Source organism: Pungitius pungitius, chromosome 2, assembly GCF_949316345.1.
Source record: "Pungitius pungitius chromosome 2, fPunPun2.1, whole genome shotgun sequence".
Lineage (NCBI taxonomy): Eukaryota > Metazoa > Chordata > Actinopteri > Perciformes > Gasterosteidae > Pungitius > Pungitius pungitius.
The window spans coordinates 12,123,361-12,137,489 of NC_084901.1; the positions used below are offsets into that span (position 1 = coordinate 12,123,361).

The 14,129-nt window shown below is 42.5% G+C and overlaps 1 protein-coding gene across 1 annotated transcript in view; it reads left to right on the top strand.

Moving 5' to 3' along the window:
- The window catches only part of mpped1 (metallophosphoesterase domain containing 1), a 61,567-nt gene that overhangs the window by 19,731 nt on the left and 27,707 nt on the right, over positions 1-14,129 (top strand). The window contains exon 4 of the mRNA XM_037461197.2: positions 2,595-2,820. Coding sequence (XP_037317094.1) covers positions 2,595-2,820 — 226 coding nt within the window. The remainder of the gene's footprint in view (positions 1-2,594; positions 2,821-14,129) is intronic.

Here is a 14,129-nt window from a genome sequence, read left to right on the forward strand (position 1 = left end):
CTTCACGAGGGAGAAATCGCTCATGTTGCAACATTACAGGGGAGACACAGATTGGCTTTATTTTTAGAAACATTTTATGAGCACCATACCTCGCCGTCTTTGCCATGTCGCCTTGCTGTCCGTCTTCGTCAGACACACATGTTACACACGTTACTTTTCGATGTTTGCATTTTTTATCCTTTAGCCGGGGATCTCATCCAAAGCAGCTTTCGTTCTTCCTCAGCCTGACAATATCTGGTTGTCACCGTAATGGCTTTTGGATGAATCCGTTTGTACGGTTATAGAAGTAGGAGTAGAATGAATAAAAACAACTTTTTAAAAGTGAGACCAAAGGCTTCTTCTCATTTGATTTTCTTATTTGTATACATTGCATTTGTATTCATGTATGCACTCAAGTTCAGGTCAGTCCAGTTTTTCACTTCATACTCCAGCTGCTATTTTAGATGCAAATAAACACGTTTTGTATAGATGCTGCAAGCAAAGACCCTGAAAGAAAGCATTCTCATGGCTGTGGGATGAATGCTTGTTGATTCCAACTCATTTTTCATCTGAGCTTGAATAATTCTGCAGCAGCTTCTCACTCCAGACTCATTAGATAATGCAACTTGTTCAGGGGGAATGGGACTATATAGGATTGTATGGATGGCGACCAAACACACAGAATAAGTTGATGATGAACATCATTCATGGCGTGTGCAACCAGCTCATGAGCAGGTCACAAAAGTAAAAGGTAGGACCCTAAAAGCAAGCAGCCGATTGCCTTAGCGAACGCACCAAAGCTGAACTTTGTTATAATATTTGCTATGTCTGTAATTCCTCTATTACATTCCTCAATATGTATGAGGAAAAGAGATGGTGGTAAGTATTGAACTCCAGGACCGACAGTGCAGAAACACGACGGTAGACATTTGTGATTGAACCCGGATTTTTGGTAAGAAGTCATCCCCGTTACCTTTTATACTTTGTTTGAAATTGAAAAATACCGTCGCTCAGTTGTCTTCAAAAAGGATTGAAGGTAATGCTCACATTTTTTATTTGGGCGTAAAGTAGTCATCCATCCTTGGTTTATACGTGGAAGATTGCCTTCAAGCCTTGAGGAAAAGCGGTGGAAAATGTGGTTTGATTGTGCGGTGGCGTGTGTCCCTGTGCCTTTGTGGAGGTGCAGCCCCTCATTTACGGTGTCTGCTTGACAACTAAACACGAGCCCTTCTGCCAAACAAATGGGAGCTGCGTTGGGGGGAGGGGGCGGCCCCGGCCCAGGCTGCAAGAGACGGGCACTCTGACAGCTGCTTTCATCTTGTTATTATTCCTTTTTTCGCACTCAAGGATTTTTGAGCTTCCTAAAGTATTTCTGTCGCTCTTCTACCTTTACCCCCTCTCGCCCCCCCCACCATCACTCCCCCCCACGCTGTGTCTCCCCCCCCCCCCTCTTTCTGTCACCAGGCTGTGATTGGCTGTTATGACATAGCCATCGCAGATCTGTCAGCCTCCTCCAAAGCCCAGTTTAATTACTCCTTTTATTACGCCAACGTGACACATTCATGCACAGATGCATGCAAACTCGCACAGGCGACAGAAAGCCACTCGCAAACACATAACCCCAATGTGCTCAGCTGCGAGAAAGAAATGTGCAATTGAACTCGCCGCATCCGCTCTACCTGACAAAGAAGCCGCCCAGATGTTTTTCAGTTTTGGTCCTCAGTTTCTTGAAAACATCATGTAGGTTTTTGAAGGGCCAGCAGCCACTGGGTTTAATGGGCAGGGATCGATCGCGCGCCCCACTGTGCCAGGCTTTGAATGGCCAATTAAAGCCCTTGAGGGGAAGAGAATGGGGGGGTGTGGTTATTGTGAAGGAGTGGGTGTTTGATCATAAGAGGGCGATGGGAGAAAAAGATGCAGTGGGTTTCGCGGTTAATGTTTAGTATTCTGCGCTGTAAACTTCACGACAATCACTCTTTCCTCCAGATAAAGACTCCCTGACAGATGCACTCAGCTCTGCTTCCATAAACAGAAGACAGCAGAGCAGTGGGTTGAGACCTTGACTGATGGAGGGAAGCTAAGACAGATGTACAGATTTGTTCGATATCAAGGGGGAGACAATGAGAAAGCCACCTGAGATTGTTTTCATATCATCCTTTCCCCCTCCTCCCTGTAGACCTCCAGTTCGTCTTCTAGCCTTCTTTCCTTTGTTCCCTTTTTCTTACACCATCCCTTAAATCTGTATCTCTGACTCCCCCTTCCAATTCATTTTTGGAATCTCTCCCGGGCAGAAAGCTCCCGTTAAAGCTCCCGGAAAAGAGAATGAATGAACCTGCCTTCTTTCAAATGGCCATCGGGGCTATTTCTCTCTGGAGTTATTCCCTCAGTAAGAATAGTAAACACAGGTGTATGGTCTCAACTCCTACTTTCAAGTCTTTTTCAAAACAGCCTGATGTTCATTTATTAAATTATTTTCCTCTTCCTCGCCTTGTCTTTTCCTCAACTTTAAATTTTTCTTACTTTTGCTCAACCTTTTCTCTCTTCCGTTCCTACTTTATTCCGCGACCCTTTCCTTTTTTTTCACCTCTCATCTTCCTCTTCTCCTCCCCCGACAGGTACCCTGCCCTACGACATCAAGATTGTGATCGCCGGCAACCACGAGTTGACCTTTGACCAGGAGTTTATGGCCGACCTGATCAAGCAGGACTTCTACTACTTCCCCTCTGCCTCCAAGTTAAAGCCAGAGAATTACGAGAACGTCCAGTCGCTGCTCACCAACTGCATCTACCTGCAGGACTCTGATGTCACCGTACGAGGATTCAAGATTTACGGCTCTCCCTGGTAAGCAGCCCCCCGCCATTCAAATGCAAACCTCCGACCTTCATTTCCCTCTTGCAGTGTCTAGTATGGGAGGAATAGTCCGTCCAAAATGTTTTGATGTGCTTTGTTGATGACTTGATGAAAGCCTGGAAGGCTTTCTGGCTTATACAGGAAAAGGTATTTTGGTTTTTGTTTAGTTTTATCTTTTTGCAGAAAATAACTACTGGAAAATGAGATAATGATGATGACATATCCTAATGCATCATCGCATACATGGAAAACTATAACCTCATGTGTTGAGGCTACTTTTATGTTCAGTGATACAGTTTACTTTCCCATATGAATCTGCATCGTTGATTACATTTTGAGGGAAAGGTTTCAAATCAAGTGCCCTTAATTTAAAACATTTTTTAGGAGATTAGGCTGTCTGGGGAGTCCAGATTATTGGTATACTAGAGGCGGGATGTGCTTTTTCAACTTGACCCAATTACATTTATTTAAAACAATGCATGACAAGACCATCCATCAAAACACTCAAGAGCACGGCACATTCAAATATTATTTACATTAGAGGGAACGGTAATAAATGTATAATAAAAACCACACCATGGGCCATTTCACACACTACTGCAGATGGAAAAAAACACAGAAGCCATATGAACTCTTTCTAAATACTAAGATCTGCTAAGCTTTCTGTTTGACCGACGCACATTAATGCAGAAGTACTGATGAGGCTGCCTCAGTTTTATTGGCAGGTCTAAGAATACGCCCAACATAACGTCAAACTAAAGATCTGATTGGCTAAAGTGTACGACAATCAACAATATTGTCCTCATACACTTAAATGTGCGAAGCCTATTAAATTATGAAATAGCTATAACTGTGATTCCCTTTATAGACCAGCAGAGAAGGCTTAGCCGGCCCACCTCTGCGTTAAACACAGTCTGCATGTACTCTATCCTTATTTGGCATAGATTTTAAATGATTTTGTGTTTACTCAATTAACCAAATTTTATATGTGAGGTTAGATGATGTTCTAGCATAGAAAAACGGGTGGGGCTGAGGTGGCTCAGCAGCTCACTCTTTGCCCTGGGCCCCTTAGCAGGTCAATCCCACCAGGAATTGTTGCAAAAGTTAAAAGGTTGCTATTGTGACATTGCTCTCCAACTGTTCGCCTTTCAAATCCATCTGTGCATCGTTGAAGCATTCAAATGAATAATTTATATTGCCTTTTTATTTAGCTTTGACTTACTTGAGTGTGTTCCGTTATCCTGCGTATTATGGTGACAGGCTTCCAAGGGTTTGTGTGTGTGTGTGCGTGTGCCCCCAGTTCTGGGTAATTGCTTTGCTGTGATAGCAAGATCCCTTGAGTTTATTGCTCAAGCCACTAAAGTGAGTTGCCTCAGGGGGACTGAGAGGAGGATAGAAGTGGAAAAGAAGAAGGGAGACACGGAGCGGACAAACGAGAGATGTAGGAAGGGAGAAGAGGTAGTCGTACATGGAGATAAAGAAACATTAGTGAGACAGACAGAGAGAGACGGAGAGATTGAGATTATGGGGGAGATGGTTTTATTCAGATTCACCGGCTGGCCCTGGCTGCTGCAATAGGCACATGAGGTGATGTGTGTGTGTTTCTGTAAGTTCTGTTTGAATGTGTTAGTGTGTGCTCCGGGTTTGTGAGTGTGTGCACCAGTGTGTGTGCTCTCACTTTCCTTGGACTGCATGCCGTTGTGCGCGTGTGTGTGTGTGTGTGTGTGTGTGTGTGTGTGTGTGTGTGTGAGAGCCTCAGGGTGTATTCCTGCCACACTGAGGGGTTCCAGCTGGAGGCTATGGGTGTTTTCCCCCTCTGCACTGTCTAACCACCCTTTTTTGTCCACCATCTTTCCTTTCTTTCATCACTCTCTCCCTCTCTCCTTATTGTGCCCTTCAGTTATCATCTCTTCTTCTTCCTTTTCCTCTTTCCACTATAAACTGTCCTCTTCCTCCATCAGTTCCCCCCCATCTTCCGGCTCTCTCTTCATCTGTGCATCCTCATTCATTTCCCTTCTCTTTCCTCCACAGTCATTTGATGGGCTCTGCATTTAGATGGGTTATGCACACAAACACACATACACATGCACAAACAGTAGCGGGAAAGTCCTTGTTCCGGGCCCCTACGTTGCCATGGCGATGCCAGGCTGGCGCAGTTTTATGGCTTTTGGATTACCACCATTCCCCTCAACATAGCCATTATATCCCCATCACCTCCACCACCTTGAGGTGCTACCCGCCTGCCAGACTATCTGACCAGCCTGATTATCTCAGTGCTACTCAGTCCATCTGTGAGTCTGGAGAAAGATCCGGGGACCTCTTTCTGTTCATTCTGCGGGATGGTTCTGTCTTTTTCATTGACGGGGATCTCACCATAACCCAGCATCGTTCAGTCTGTGGACGTCTGAAATCATCACTTACACGTTTAGAAATGATGACAAATGAATTCAAAGGCCATTTTGCAAGAATATTTGGGTGTTACACTTAGTCTTTAATGAGGCTAATCACACACGTCAGACTATTCTGATCCAGCATTGGTAGCCATACCTACGCAAAATAAAACAACAAACGCGGAAATGTTTCCCAGGTATGTTAATCATGCATCGGAAGAGTGTAAAGGTCGGAGGGTGGTCTAACAAACGACAATCTTTCAGGCAGGAGACCACAGCTGCTACGCCATGTGACAAATGTTACTTGTCACTTGCATATTGCAGTAACAGACTTTCATAGTTGTCTTAATCTAAGTGTCACTGCAATGTGTCTGGGTCCCAGGGGGTTCTGTTGGGGTTTCACGGAGACCATGTACACGACGAGTTGTCTGTCCTTTCCGTTCTCTCAGAGGCCAATTACACCTCCACCTGGCACCGTTCCCTGAGCCACTCCCCCACCCTGTTCCCTGCACAGCTGAGCCAAACCACGCCCGCTGCCCAACTTAGGCCGGGGGGCCATCCCGGAGACGTCATTGACATGCATCTCCCGTCGCATCACGACCAAGTAGCTTAGTGAATGTGGAGTCGAAATCTCTAAAATATTTTCCCAAATCCTCATGAATTCTCCTAACCATGTTTCCTTGACCCCATGACGTTTTCCACAAAGGTGAAGGACTTGTAGTTAGGAATAGGAGGCAACGGTGTCATTAGGAGGTCATTTTATTAATATGCTAAACTAAACTGAAATCGTGGACATTTTTAGCTGGGACATCTGAAGCTACCAGTCACTCCTCCCTTTTATATTCATATCTGTTTCTGAGACTATACTATTTGTTCTTTACGTGGTTTATTGTAAATAAATCATTTTAAATTCCCCTACCCCTGGTGCAACCTGTTATATGGTTCTAAATGAAGCCTGTGCATGTGTCCTCACCATCCTTATTGCTGTTTAAAAGGTATGTAACTGGAATTTATTGACACTGTTTGTTGCAGTGTTTCAGGTATTTTTACACCTGTAGTTTGTTTGCTTTGTTTCGATTCAGGATTAATATGTTCGGTTTGTGTTTACACTACAACATTTAACACTGGAGAACATGTTGTAAACATACACCTCGAGAAATTGTTCTGAGAAAATGTGTGAAAATATTGTAGCTATAAATAGGCACTGTTGCTTTTTTGGGGGGGGGGGGGCATGGCCTAAACCTAAACCTAATTTAGAAACAAACTGCAGAGGCTTTGATTTATTTGGTGAACAAATTGAGTCCAGATAAACTGTTGTTTATAGAACAACAAACATGAGGAGCTTCAGAACCCAAGACAAATGTTCTGTAGCTATATTTAGGCCACCATTTTTATGGGATGTCAACTTCCTCTAATAAAAAAGATCTCTCCATTTGCTCTCTCAGTGAGCCTTTCCTTCCGCTTAGAACAAATGATGAATCCAGTGGGGTGAGAGTCTGTTCCAGTTTATTATTCATTATTTCCATCTTTTTATGAAAGTGCAAACAAATATATCTGCTGCAGATTTTTCAATTATAAATAATTAAATATAAGTTCCTAATGAGGCTTTATATTATGCAATACAAATGAGAGAATTCGAATCTCAAGTATTCAAGTATTTTCTGTCGTTTATTAATCAAATTAAGATCTACCCTTGTATTACTGGAGTGAATGGTGCTTTTAGAAAAATAACTTTTGAAATGAAATATTCATACAGAAGGTACATAATGCATTCACCAGCTGGTAGCACCCATCTTGGATGCTCAGGACTACTCTCTATACTCATAATTTAGAAACTAAGATTCTCGGCAGCAGATACCAATCTGGCAACCTCGGCAGATTACATCTGAGTCATTATTAATAATGAGCTGCATGGATCGGGACACGCAACGTTCCACGTCCATGGATCTGCTCCTCCACCAACACAAGTACCAACACAAGTACGAGCATCTTGCATCAGCAGCCAATTAAAAACTCTCGGCTGAGAGGAAGAGGGGTGAAAACTTCTTCTTCTCCTTATCTGCTTTGAATGTACTTTTTTTATTATGTTTAAATTTAAGGAATAGTCACATTTACTTGTATGATGAAAAACACACATTATCTCTTTAGCATAAGTCACCACAGCGTTTACATGGCAGATTTGTTCTTCATACTCCACAATTCAATATTCAAAATTAAGCACCAGTAAAAAATTATTATGTTTGTAAAAATAAGTAACTTTGGGATCTTTGGTATTGGGAAGGGCCATTTCCAAAAAATATATACATTTCTTTAGAAAACAAATGTAAGCTCTATTGATCATAGAAATACTTTGATTGCAGCCATACAGTACAGTTTGCAAAAAAAACGGAAGCAATGTGATGAAACACAGCTCTAAAACAAATGCAATGAAAATGTCACAAAATTTTATTCTAATTAGATTGAGCATTCTGTCTTTTATGTCTAAACCAATTCAAACACAGGCACTGAGTTTGTGTTACCATGTCACGCTGCTGTTGTCACCTTGGCTACAGTGATTATATTATAAACCCCCTAGTCTAGTATTGCCCAACAGAGACAGTAGAGGACCATCATTTTAATTCACGTTTACACTGTAGGAGCATGCAAACCAACAAAGAGGCAAGTATTGTCTTTACTGTGAGGCTGTTTCCATCTAACAACATCATCTTCACGTTTACTTCCTGCTAATACGATGTCAAGTATGTTTAACCCAACCAGCATTTGTTAATATTTGCCTGAATTGTCAGTTATCAGAACTCTAGATCCTGGAAGTCCAATTTGTGTAATTGATCAGTTGGAAGTCTCTTCAGAGGCCAGAATGCAAAACATTTAATCTTTTTGCAGGACGATCAGAATTTCTCTATATCTCAGTATTTAAGATTTACTGACAAATAAATAGCTTTAATTTCATGAAAACGTATTCAGCGAACATTACTAGGAAATGGTAATGGTAGATTAATCCATATTAAGTGCTCTAGGCATTATTTGTCAGGACTGTGATTGTGGGATTGAGTACAAATAAATTAGGGTGTTTTCATGATGATGAAGGAACGTGTCACGTGATGCAACAGTGTTGCTTATTAATGTGTTTTTAACCACGATGAAGCTCTATGGCTCAGAGGAAGGATCTTCTTTCAGGCTTTGATTCTCACACTAGACTAGATACATCCACTATTAGTTTGGCTTGAAAAAATAATGCTGATTATCACCAGTGTAATCCTTTAAACATTTAGCCTATTTTCCAGCCGACGGAGGACGTGTAAAACCTTGACAGGAGACTATTTGGCTTGAGGCTCTTTGACGGATGCTACGAATAATTGAATTTTAGGGGGCAGCCTTAATAGCTTAGAAACTAATAGGTCTAGAGACTTGAATGAACGTTTTTGAGGGTCAAGGCATAAGTCTTGCTCTTTGAGTACTGTCTGGTGCTTGACTACTTTTCACTGTTGAGTCTGGCATAGTTTGAGTATGTGGGTCGAGAAAGAGATGGATGGAAACAGCAAGTGACGATAAGGGAGGGGCAGATTAAAAAGAAAACTTCTATATAGGTTGGTACTAATGGGTTAAATATCTTTAAATGTTTCGAAAGATGGTCTCTGAGGAACATAAGACAAGCAGGGTAGACGGACAGCCTGTTCACAGAGGCACACACGAACAGACACAGAGATGAGAGGGACTAAGTCGTCTGTTTGTTGACGGGGGATTTGCATGGAACGACGGGAGGGACCTTTTTTTTTTTCGTCTTTAAATGAAAACGGCAGAAATGTATCGCTCCCCACTGCTCCGCGTGGAATAATTGAGGACGGAGATGCAAAAGACTCCTTAATTAGATTTTTTAATTATTGAGGATTCACTTCTCCTTCTATAGTGGCCCAATTAGGAAACCTCATCAAAATCTAAAGAGATCAAGAGAGGCCTCCTCTTCCCTGTCTTCCCTTCCCAACCCAATCTTGTCTTCCTCCTTCCTCCACTCACTCACTCCTTTGACAGAAATGGATCATACCTGCGCTTCATTTGATTGCGTGTCCTGGCTGATGAGCGTCGCAATGAAAAGGACTTTAATTAACTTGCTTGTTTCAGCGGCCCTCCGTGACAGTAAAGGAGAGCGGAGAGGGTTGGAAAGGAGAGGTACAATGCAACGATGGCGCGCCACGCTTTGCCTTTAATGATAATGAGTCTAATGATGGTGGAGATGGCATGAAGGTAACTCTTCTTGGTTCTGAGACGATCAGATTTGGCTTTGTTCTCCTTCTGACAAGGAGAAACAGAAGTTTGAACGATGGAGAGAAAGAACAAGTAGTAGTTAATACGTAGTTAATGGGCACGCATGTTTTAGCCCATTAACTACGTATTTAGTTTACATTGCTGCCAACCATTTTCAGACCAATTTGCTTCCTTCCAAGCAGCCGTTGGTTTCACTTCATTTCCAAAAGCTATAAAAATCATCTTACAGAAAAGCAAATTCATTGTTTGCAAAGAAACATTTAAATCTTTAGAAAAAAAAAAGACTCCTTCATTTATTTCCTCATTAAACATTTTTAAACCTGAGTTTATGAGTTCACAGGATGGTGTTCATTCAGTTAAGTACGGTCCATTTCGAGTCAAGGGACAGTAAAGCGGACTATACCCTGTCCACGACACCGATTTTTGCCCCCTGATATGAAGCGTTATTGATATGCTGTTCTACAAGATCACGTTAATTGTATCTGTGTGCTGTTGAGTTTTGACACCTGCATGTTTTTAGTTCTCCATGAAAACGTGATTCGCACCAGTTGTCGCTGTGTCTTAGGCTTTTTAGCTAACCTTTTTATGAAGACAAAAAAATTAAATATAAAAAGTGAATTTTCCTGCAGAAATGATCTGAAACCAATAGCTGCAGGGAAGGAAACCAATCAAACAGATGTGGTATGCTTTGGGATTCTGTCGGGGTAATGAAATGCATGCACAGCTTGTAGTCAATGGGCCAGAACATGCGCATGCTCCTTTAAAGATGTAAAGAGATGGAGAGACATACAGTATGGAGTTCATGTGTTTGTGGCCCTCCTCATAGAGCGCACACTAACACCTCATTCACTCTGAGACTTCCAAATCCCTGTCCTTTCCCTTTCTCGCCTATATTCCTCTAACCCCCCATTCCCCCATCACCCACCTCCATCCCATACCACTGGTACTCCCACAGCATCCAAATAAAGTAGCCTATGAACACTGAACATTAATAAACGGATACTTAGGGGGTTGGTGGAGGAAAGATGAATTTAGAAAAAAATTGGCCTACTTTAACACTTTTTCCCACCCTCGCACTCGCCCTCAATCTTCTTTTCCTCCCCCCACTCCTCTCCCATTTCATCTCTTCCCTCCTAAGTGTCTGCCGGTCTACAAGCCAATAGTTGAATAAACAGTTATGGAGGGAAGAAGACCAGACAAGAAGACATTTACTGTGTCGTTTCCCTGGAGGGATTTCTCTTTAAATTACCTGTTAAATGGCCTCCAGGGGCAGGGCTTTAACATGCGTGGGTGTGTGTCGGCGTTTGTGTGTGCGGTAGCGTATTATGGCACGCTACGGGGCATTTCCCTCCATTTCACACATGCCTTCCCTCCCCAAGACACGTGGCATTGTCGAGGAGAAAAACTGAATTAAAGTGATTCTGCCCTTATGTTCCTCCGCGCCTCAGTCTCTCCGGTCTTGCCTCACACACACACACACACAACACACACACACACACACTCTCTCTCTTTCTACGTTGTGTCCCGCCAGTTCATCAGCGAGCGGCTATGTCCACTGACCACAGAGCCAGGGGACATGGGAATGCAGTGGACACTGCAAAAAGTGTCCACTTTGGAGAGTGGTATTGTCCCTCTCTTCCCGTGCTTGCACAAAACCAGCAAATGAGATGTTTGTGCTTCCTCCAAACACAGCCTCATTTATCGCAGACATTTTGCATAAACAAATGTGTTCGCTGAGAAACGAGGCGGATTAACTCAAATTTATCCACTGCATTGAAATGAGCTTTTCAAGCAAGATAAACATGTTGATGTACTGAAATGAAGTCTCATTGTCTCACTGCTTTTCCTTTAAAGAGAATACTGACAAACACACATTTGCATTCCCTAGGAACTAGAATGATTTAATCAGAATTCTTGGTGCAATTTATGGTTAAGTGCTGTAATTTAGGATTTTTTGAGGTATGTATCCATACAATTATATGTGTTGACTTACTTTAAGCAAAATGCATGTTGACCTGAAGTCACTGTATTCTGTGACTGTCGGTTCCCCATGTAGATGACAAAGCATAATTAGTAAATAAATTACAGGCTGTAAAATAACATAAAATACTATTTTTATTTATCTTAGATTAAAATTGTAAGTTGAGTTGCATTCGTTTTGTACGCGCAGTTTAAGATAAGTGAATATTGCTTTTAAAAAGGGACATGAAGAGCACACTCTTGGGTTGCAGTCTTATGTTTCTTTGATCCCTCCATCCACCCCGATCCAACGTGATCCTGCTGACAGTTTGGGACACAGAACCATAAGCCTAAACTTTTATTGCAAACTGTTTCAAACGTTGACTGGATGAACCATCTGTTGGTGGTGGCACATGTGTTAGTCCTGTCCTCCCGTGATGAATGCAGCTCCACATCTCCACTTGCTCTCTATTGAGTATGTCCTCTTTGCTGGCCTCAGATCTCATTGGCAAGTCTTTTATTCCATCACTTGTTCAAATCAAAGCTCACAGGTTATATACTCTGTTCCTGAGATGTAAGTTGGACACATTTAGTACCTTCCAGATACAATCGATTGAAACCATCTGTCTTTTGTTTAAATGTCATATACCATCTTGTCAAGTTTTTTTTTTAGTGGTTATTCTTCATTTGCTTTGCTGCCTAAAGTAAGAGAGATAGATAGAGAGAAGCCGGGAGATAGATCCAACATGTCTCAAGGCAACATATTCTGGTCTATTGAGACTGCTGCCTGTTCTGTGATTGGTCTTTCTGTGAGAGTGTGCCGTGATGGATTTCTCCCCGTTGATTGCTGAATGTCAGTGTTCTAGTATTTCTAGCGTGGCTCAGAAGAACGTTGAGTTGTTCCCATTTTGCCAGTGAATCACTCAGCCAGTTTTTTTTTTTTTAAGTGCTTCAAGTGTTTTTTTGGATGCATTATTCCTTTAAATCTTATCACAAGGTCTGTTAACATGGTTACTTTTCCAAGAACTCATTTGCATTTGAAAAAGGAGCAGGATGAGACAAAGACGATTGAGCTGTTTTAATAAAAAGTTGAATATAAGACGAGGTGCATATTCTATTTGACACTATTACTTGCTATTAAAACAAGGAAGATGAACTTAACCGAGTCGCGAAGTGAGCAGAAGGTTTTTTTGTAGCGTGCCGAGACCACAAGACAAGTTTCACGCTTCCCTCCGAGGCGTCCTGGTCTTTGCGTGTCCCTTCAGCCACATTTGGTGGTGGGTGAGGTGGGGAGCAAGTGGCCCCCACCTCACCTCGGATGCCCTGATTCAACCTCCCACCCAGTCACCCACAACGCACTCCTCTGCTTCCCTCCAAACCAGCCACCAGTGCTGTGACTAATCTCCTCGATCCACAAGCTGACGTGTGGAATACCGCAGGAGAGGAAAAGAAGACTCCCCCCGTATTTTTTTTCTCTATTGTCTTTCTCTTCCTCCCCCCTTGTTTCCTCATCTCCACCGAAGAACTTTGAAATGATTTGCGTCTCGTGGGCTTTTTTTTTTTTTACACATTCTAATTTCCAACTAAATGGGACATCTGTTTGAGAAAAGGAAGATTTGCCACGGTTGCCAAGGCAACTATCACTCTGAAAGAAATGGGGTGGGTGGAGCGGTTCCGGGGAAAGAAGAAGAAGAAGAAGAAGTCTGACAGCTTTTATGGACAGAATGAGACTTTGGTGGAATATTATCCCTAGAAGACAAACAGCAGCAGGGCCTGTTCTCTTCCGCTGTCTCTCTTCATGTCGTCCTTCCTATTTTTATCAACTCTCTTTCCCCTTTCCCTCTCTCCCAATGTCTGTCTGTCTGTCTGCATTGGCTCTTCTCTCATGCCCTAATCTCTTCCTCCTTCCCCTTCCTTCCCCCTCTTTTCTTTCCTTTCCTTTTCTTCTGTGTCCCTCATGCTGTTGCACCTTTAGAAATAACATTGTGAAATCTGCCTCCAATTAGAGGTCCAACCCCCCCCCCCATCCAAGCCCCTGACGCCCACCCTGTGACAGCTTTTCCGCCTTCTGAAACGTCTTATCCGTGAGGCCCAGCTCACACTCCCCAGTAATTGGTCATTATTAAGAACAGGAGGGGACAAAAAGTGCTTCCCCGTCGCTTCTAAATGCAAGTTAAGCGACTGTTCATTACATCAGCACTAACAGTGAGGAATGGTGGTAGTGTAAATATGTCATAGGTCAGACACGGCAAGGCAGGGTGGAGGAATGACTTCTCGCTGATCCCTACCATGACACTTTATGGAGATGTTTAAAGGCACAGAATGGGAAAACAGATGAAGCAATGCAGAGGCTGTATGTATTATAACAAAATTGAGTCAGCTCGGCTGGAAGGAGTCCGGACAAGAGAAAAAGCAAGAAAAAGGCTTGTTTTCAGTTGACAGAAAAGAGAGCAGAAATTGTCATTATCATTGTCGATACTAAAAAACGATCAGCAGCAGTGGTGCAAAACACCTCAAAACACACTTTTTTGGAGTAAAAAAGGAGACACAAACCGTAAACGCTTGATTGGAATGAGAAAACGTGTTCTCGAAGCTAGAATAAAAAGAGTATTTTTAATTACAGACATTTTTCCCCTTTATTTCGAATGCACATTATGTGTCAGTGGCTTTTGGTCCAGTTGATATCTA